The following is an 8,394-nucleotide window of genomic DNA, read 5'->3' on the forward strand; positions in this document are numbered from 1 at the left end:
GCTCCAGCTCCAGCTCCAGCTCCAGCTCCTCTGGCTGCTAGCAGGAAACTGCTAGCCTAGCTTCAGCCCTGGGCTTTATAAGGGCCAGGCCCTGCCTCCTACAGGCAGCTGATTCTCCTTAGTTGCTCCGGCAACCCACACCTGTACTCCCTAATCACCACTGGGGCTCCTTATGCACTGCCAGAGCTTCTCCTCTGGCAGTTTTCCCCTCTCTAGGAGTGGGGCAGCGAGGTGCGCCGTGACACTCGTGTATAGGCACCCCTAGGTTCTACAGTAATCAACAATACAAGTAAATAACAACTCATGCTTATTTTTAAAATAAAAGAAATATTTTATTTCAGACTGAAAATCCCCAAAGACTCACTGATATGTAAATGCTTAATGCCACTGCCATAGGTCTACTGAAAAAAAAATCTGTGCATACCTAAAGGAAAAAAAGAAGTGGAAAGAATCTTTTAAAAATATAAGCGCTTATCTAACTTCTTGTGTCACAAATGGATACAAGAATCTGGACTGACCGTTCATTCTCTTAATTAGGTCCTCCTTCCTCTGTCATAACAGGGATGCAAAGTAGAGTATAATGCCATTGACCTAGCATTTCAGAGCAAGCCTTTGCCTTTCAGTTTACAAGTTTGTTGAATTTTGGAGTGAAATTACTCTTCCTTGAATATAGAGTAACAAGTCTGGCACTTAGCAGTTTTTTTTGGCTTGATTGCTATCTAATTCCTAAAATGAGGATGTGATTCTTTTAAAATACAGAAATGGTCAAATGATAATTTCCATGTTAACGTACTTCCCCAAAGCAAAACAAGTGAAGAATCCTTATATAATATGAGAGCATTTACATTCACTCAGTATATTGCAAGGCTATAAATTGACGATACAAGGTATTAAAGCAAAGGAAATAAGGCCCAGATTATACTGCATTATTGATTGTATTTGTTGTTTTTGTTTGTTTTTAATGTGACTACTGTAATTGGGTTTTTTTCTTCCCTATCTCTCTCCATCTCTCCTAGGCTTCTGCAAGAACTGAACAGCTCTTTTTTATTCAGAGGTCAATCATTATTTAGGAGGAGTTCTTACTAATTAAGACCCTGAACATGCAAGATACTTAAATATGTTTGTACATGCAAGTACAAATCATGTACTTGACATTAATATACATATGGTTATATCACATTTAAGTGCTGTCCCTAGACTGGGACTGCAGACAATGCTTTTGGGTCTTATACTTAATTGTATTTATACTGCAAATACTTTAGTCCAGCCACAGAGAAAAATTGAAATTTTGTCACTTCAGGGTCAGAAATTTTATGGACAGGCTTATGACAATGATTTTGGTGATAAAAAAAAAATAAGGATGTTTTATGGAACAGTTAAAAAAAAAAAGTTCCTCACCACAGACATGCAGATGAATGGGTTCAAACTCCAAAATTAAGAGTCATAGTCTTCTGAAAGCTAGAACCTGTAGGGTAGGTCGGGTGTGAGGGGTCAGGTCTACCTGGATAGATCTTATGCAAAGCCTCTTTCTTTTAGCATCCATTCTGCCCCTGAGGATAAAAACAGACATTGCCACAAACAAAGTGGCTCAGCTGTGTCTGCCACAGATGATCCACTTTATTGGGCAAAACATGCCATCCGTTGCTGTGTATTGGGCAGCGGTCCAATGCAGGACAACGGACAATGTGTTCCCTTTGCCTGGGGTTTCCCTTGCTGTCCATGCCTCCTGGCCAGGATTCTTGTGCTAGATCCTGCGGAGGCGTGGGTCAACACAGGGTGACACAGAACTCAGGGAATCTCCAGAGCTCTGTGCCTCCAGGCTGGGGCCTGTGTTGGGTCCAATGACTGCCTGTGATGCATGTGGAGGCATTGGGTAAGTATGCCTTGGTGTGGAGACATAAGGCAGTGAAAATTCCCTGGGTTCTGTCCCGCCCTGCATTTCCTTGCTGGGACTTATGCCAACCTGTGTCTGTGCTTCAAAGGCTCTCCTGGGGTTGGTTTGAGGGGCCTGATCCTGCACAAGAATGCCTATTCAGGATCAGGCCCCTCAATCCCTTGGATCACCTGCCTGGTAGGGCTGGAGAGTGCAGGCAGCTCCGGGCTGCCTGCACTCTCCCACCACAGAGCAAATAGATGTCTGCTGCAATAAAGTAGCACTATTTTACACTATTGCACATGAATAATAGTGGCAATATTTTGATCTGGTGTGACAAAGGATTTCCTCATCATTTGTGTCACTGGAACAAATGTGACATCAGGTGATATCTATTTCTGCCCTGAGAGATACAAAAATACTGGGCTCAGTATGGTTTTTCCAGTGTCCTTAGAAGTTGTGTACAATGCATTTATCTCCTAGATATTTAATTAAATAAGCTGTTGTGGTGGATTATTTGACTTCATATATTCATATGAAGAGTATAAACAGTTTGTTCAAGGAAAGAGAGAGGATGGGTTTTAATTTATCAGGGACATTTCTTCAAGGGAGAACAACAGTCTGGAATGTAACACTGAGTTCAAACAAGGGATTAAAATCAAATCAGACTATTCTGATAAAATGGTGCGTGATCAAAAGGGCAAAGGCTTGTGAATACTAAAATACTTAAACAACTTCAAGCACATTGCATGAAAATATCCCTAGTCAAGAGAGTTCAAGGGAAACAGGAGATGTAGTTCTGACCCCAGATGATAAGTTATGGTAGATAATTGCTAACTTATGATTCATTTCAAAGGATTTATTTCCACTTCATACTTTGGCTCATGAAAACAAAAGACGAATCAGTTCAACACAGTCCAAAACAAACAAGTGAAAATTCCTGAGTCTGCTCTTATGAGTGGGGAGATTGATCAAATAAGGGTCAGGTTCCTAACACTGGTTTCATGGAGGGTCTATAATTGTGACCCTTTATTATGATCACCATAATCAATCACTAATGCCCCTATAGAAGGCCACTAGCAACAACTCAAGATACAATATTCAATGTTTCATGAGATAAAATTATTTATTATCAAATACCTTTAGAAAAGTGATTTAAGTCCTCTTTCTGATGTGGAAAGCATGTCTTTGTTTTATTTTCCTGTCGCCCCTCACAGATATTAAAGTAGAGGTGCAATGGGATCTGACATGAGATCCCAACAATTGCACTTCCTGCCATGACACATGGACCTGGCAGGAGTCATGATTGTGAGATCCTGCATCAGATCCCATTGCACCCTATTCATAGAATCAAAGAAAATGAGACTGGAAGGGACCTCAGGAGGTCATCTAGTCCAACCCACTGCTCAAAGCAGGACTATTCCCAAGTAGATCATCCCAGGCAAGGCTTTGTCTAGTCAGGTCGTAAAAGCCTCCAAGGATGAAGATTTCACCATCTCTCTGGGTAACCTCTTCCAGTGATTTACTACCCTCCTTGTGAGAAAGTTTTTCCTAATACCTAAGCTAAACTTCCCTTGCTGCAACTTGAGAACATTACTTCTTGTTCTGTCATCTGTTATTATATTGCCTGTGCAGGGGAAGCCAGATCCTGGGTTTCCCCTTTACCAGCAAGTAGCAAGCTTGGCTCCCAGCTAGTGCATGTTGTACTCTTGGCTGGGAGCTCTGACCAGCTGAGGGGTGCTCCCAGCTGTGGGAGCACATGGGAGTCTTGAAAGGCTCCTGTGTACTCCAAAGGCTGGGAGCACTGGTCACATATTCAATTAAAAGCATAATAGAAACCAGCCACAAAGTTATTACACATAGTTATTCTTCTTCTTATCATGCCTTTAATTGAAAGAATATGTGGCCAGGTCATGACTTATGACTACTTAACCAATTAATCACATCTTAAGTGTAACATCTGCTGGAGCCTGTGTTGCAAACACAATAACACAATTCCCAAAGGCTATCCCTCTCCAAACAATCAGGAAAGCAAAGAGGCTTTATAGATTAGGGATCTACCTAATTTACAGGGGCTGCCCCCCAATTTCACAGGCAGAAGGTGGGCCCCAGCAGCCATTTTGTGGGCAGAGCACAGCAGGCCCCCCATGCCTCTGATTGGCCAATGTGCCCCAGTGGCCCTGCCCTTCTCTGCTGATTGGCTATGGGGGCTGCCTGTCATGTGGCCCTGCCCCTTGCTGCTGATTGGTGGAGAGGGGCAGGGCCACATGACAGGCAGCCCTCACAGCCAATCAGCAGTGGGGGTGGCAGCCATCTTGTGAGCAGCTCTTCAAGTGGGCAGGTCCCTTCTCCCTTACCCATCCCAGCAGACTACTGTAACAGGTTAAGGACTGCTAGTTCCTTCTGGGGAGTCTGCATTTATTTTTGGTGTAGGTTTTTTTCCCCATGGATTTTGCGGATTCCACAGGCATTGCCCGGATTTTGTGGAATCTGCGAAATCCACAAAATTGCAAATTCAGTTGGTCCCTACTGATAATTGAGTCAGGTACTAATTCATCTTTTTTGACTGGCACTTATACAAAAAAAAAAAGATTTATTTATAGTGTAACCTCCAACCCTGCAAACATTGGGCAATACTGCTTTTGGGTCTGTTGCTGTCTTGTTAACTGGAAAATAACATGATGTGGAGCAAAGTAGTTATGCATCTCTGTTTTTAACAAATGATCAATGGCAATATATTCCATCTATCTGCTTTGTTAAAGCTTTAAGCATTTAGGTAAATGACAACCTGCAGTACAGACTAGACATACAAGCATTTGAGAATTTGAAATGGAAGGAATGAACAATGACTAGATTTTCCATTTCACTTGCAGATTACTGCTTAAAGAAATCTTTAGTTCAGAGCACTTGTGGACAGCTACAGGGAGAACCCAGGCAGTCTGGCAGTAACATGGACATATTACAAATAGAAGGTTTTCTTTCTCAGTAATTTTGCTTCTAACTGAAAACATATTGAAAGAGTTGCCCATATAGAAAATAAAAATAACCTTTAATATTAGTTTCGGAGTAGAGGTATGTCACAATGGACATGCCACTAGCAAAACAGATGAAAAACCACCTGACACAATCTTGATATACTTTCACTAAAGAATGTTATTGCATTCATAGACTGGGAAAGACTGTCTCCTTTGCCTTAGCTGTCACCAGCTCAGCTAAAGCTGGAAAGCAGAAAATGTAATTTCCATGGCTGAAGGCTACTTCCTTTGAACATGAGCCTACTTGGATTATTATAAGTGCAGCTTTAAACTGGTATATTGTACATAACTGAAAATAGCAACAAATGCAGTGTACAAACAAAACAAGCAGTATATTCTGAAAAGACATTTTGATAAGAAAGCTAGGGAAGGCTTCCACAGGATCCCCCCACTACTCCTTTTTTTTTTTTAACAAGCACACTGGACATTTTGTGTCATAATGATCATTGGTGTGTGTACATTTCTCATGACACCCTGCACTATATTTTCGGTTAAAACATTCATGTCACTGAATGGGACAGCAGCAGAGATCTAAGGTGCATTTTGAGAATAAATATTCTGCAGTTTGATCTCCTTCACAAGAAAATTTCTTTAAGTCCTGTTGGCTGTTTGCTCCCTCATGCTTTTCTTTATAAACAATGAAAAGCCATAATGGGTGGCTGGGAGTGTTCATTTCTCTTACACTTTTCCAAAGCACATTCGGATTCTTTTCCTATTTTTTGAAAAAACTTTATAAGGTAATTAATGCTCATTTTAATTGTCCAGCAACTAAGCGTCAGGCAGCGTAGAACCTTACAACGTTTCAGTTCCTTCAGGACATCTGTAAAACAAACCACATAACAATAGAAATCTTGGCAGAAATGTTGCAGTTTGCTCCGCTTACCCATTTCTTGTCTGGTGCTGCACACTCCTGTCCCATATTTCTGTAAATCATCTGCCACTGTTTTCAAAGCATTGGCATCTGTTTCTGCAAAGCCGAGGTAGTTATAAGAGCCCATGTTGATTACATTCTTGATAGTTCTTCCAGTAAACCTATGATTAAAACAAATTTTGAAGAAGGAAAATGTATTTAACCCACTAAAATTAGTCCCCTTCCCATTACATTCTATAAACGTAATATGCCCATTGTAATTTTTAATTATTTCCTTTTTTGTGGGTAAACCTTGTAGCTTGCACAGAACATTTGTCATATTCCATCTAATTGGTGACTGCATATCAGTACTGGGTTAAGCAATTCCTGTACATACAACACGTTTGTAAAATTCTTTAGCTGTTTCAGATGAAAAAACATCCTATGCTTATCTCCTTATGAATTCCTTCATGGACAGTCACTGGCTTGGCTTACATGAAGAGATGTTAAGAGAGGCAATATCAGAAGAACAGCAATGCATCAATCACTGGGAAAATGACTAAAAAGACTGTATAATGTAATCTTAATAATTTGAAACATTAACTATAAAACTCATCCATAACTTCATCCAATATCTTCTTCAAAATATTTTGTTATCACTAGGCTGCAAATAGATGTTGTATTTGTCCCAGAGGAAAATGTTTTATTCTGCAACCCTACAGATGTACAATTTACTGTGTTGCTTCATGTCACGCTGAAGTATGTGGAATAAAGTTTCCCTGGGGCATTGCAGTGTGCATCTCTAAAGTTTTTGTGGGTCATTTCCTGGCCCGAGGGATCTCCGCAGCCACTTGCTGCCTGGGAGCAGCAATGCAACTTGGAAAGGCAACATGTTCAAATGACTGGACCACTGACCTAGATCAACCCCTAGAACAATCAGACCTATAACAACTGCAACGTCTATGTAGAGCTATTGTAAACAGAAACCAGATGCACTTGCACTGTAATTAATTTGTATCTCTATTTAAGGCAATAATGTTAGGCTGCAGCAAATCTGATTCCAAGCTGCATAAATATAAATACTAAAAGTTTTCTTATATGAATGATTGTAAATCAGAGGCTACTTTTACATATCTAAGCAAGGCTGGTTTGTAATCAATCATAGGAAAGGTTTAAAATAAACTGGGTTATACCAGTATTTGTCTGATCATGCAGAAATTCAAGCTGAGTAAGAAGTGGCTTCAAAATACTCCTTTAGGATTTTCCCTGTGTCTAAACATTTTTTAAAAAGCCATTTGCAGTACAGTTCAGCCCCCTTCCATACTTTCTGGCCAACCCGTGTTTAGAACAGGGCTGATGTGCGCTGTTGGTGTTTTGTTGCCTCCATTGAGGTTATAGAGAGCACAGTGGTGGAAATTCTAGTATCGTGCGCTCAGTATTATTGTTTTCCCTTGAGGGTGGCACTACAAATCATTTTTATGAAAGCAGTATTTACTGCCTTAAGCCTGACCTACCTAAATGTCCAGTTGTTGTCATCTGTAACACGTTCCATCAGGTCAAACTGTGGGCCTGGGACACTGCAGATGGGACGGTTCCAGTTATCTCGTATTCTTATGTAGAGATTTCTTGTGTAGAAGTTCTCAAAGTCTTGATAAAGTGGCACAAAATCCTGGTTTGAAAATATTCATAGGGTTACATTTCTAAGAAAGCTTATGGTCCTTATTCAATTTAAATGAGAAAGGAATTCATTAGGAAACGGAGTAAAGAAAACCTAATATCCCTGTGCTATGTATGACACTCACATTTTGCCTAATTACTTGGATTCCCCCATGTGTAGTCCATTTATTTCTGCCTGGTAAGAAGCAGAGAGTGCACAAAAGGACTTAATATCTACATGATCTAATATTCTGAAAGCTCGTAATAAGAAAAGCCATCATGCTGTTCATACCCATGAAATTTCTGATATAGAGAACTTCCCATCTTTGCAGGGTAGCTAGCAAAGATGGGATAAAAAGCCCATCATAATGTATAAAAGTGGTTCATTAGATTCAACCTAAATATTGATTTGGGGGGGCATTTCCAGCCTAGACTTGAAGTCTCCATCTTAGTTAATCCATGCCATTTCAGCACTGAGTTTGGTTGACAAATAAGTAGGGACCAGAGATTTTACTGAAACAGAATGGAAAGACAGGCATAGAATCAAAGCAAAAGACTCTGCATGATTGTAGCATTATACTAGCTAGCAAGGACATGCATATAAAATAAGAGAATTTGTAGAACACCCGGCAGTGTGTTGTGGTAAAAAGATTTTACTGGCATGTTATGTGTACATCATGATTCATGAGTGGTCAGATCATGGGATGAATTATACAAGGGAGGCCAAAAATGTGCCAACCAATTCTTTATGACAGAGGTGTAGCCATCTCATTGAATACCTGGTGAGGGGGCTAGGGCAAAGATATGTTCACCACTGTAGACCCAGGGTAGGAGGGAATGGGTGAGGGGAAGGGAAGTCTTACTTGCCTGGGGTACTGATGCCACTGCTGATGCTACAGCATTATCAGCTCCACAATAGCACCTCTGTGGCCAGGCTCCCTGGGAGGTGATGTTGCTGTCCCATTTGTTTCATGCCTCTT

The 8,394-nt window shown here is 40.6% G+C and overlaps 1 protein-coding gene across 1 annotated transcript in view; it reads right to left on the minus strand.

Annotated features, from left to right (window-relative positions):
• LOC102370752 (serine palmitoyltransferase 3) overlaps positions 1–8,394 on the minus strand; it is a 127,700-nt gene that overhangs the window by 64,553 nt on the left and 54,753 nt on the right. Inside the window, exons 3-4 of the mRNA XM_006036792.1 lie at positions 7,273–7,427; positions 5,792–5,940 (exon numbers count right to left, since the gene is read on the minus strand). Coding sequence (XP_006036854.1) covers positions 5,792–5,940; positions 7,273–7,427 — 304 coding nt within the window. The remainder of the gene's footprint in view (positions 1–5,791; positions 5,941–7,272; positions 7,428–8,394) is intronic.

Source organism: Alligator sinensis, unplaced genomic scaffold (assembly GCF_000455745.1).
Source record: "Alligator sinensis unplaced genomic scaffold, ASM45574v1 scaffold1174_1, whole genome shotgun sequence".
NCBI classification, from domain to species: Eukaryota; Metazoa; Chordata; order Crocodylia; family Alligatoridae; genus Alligator; species Alligator sinensis.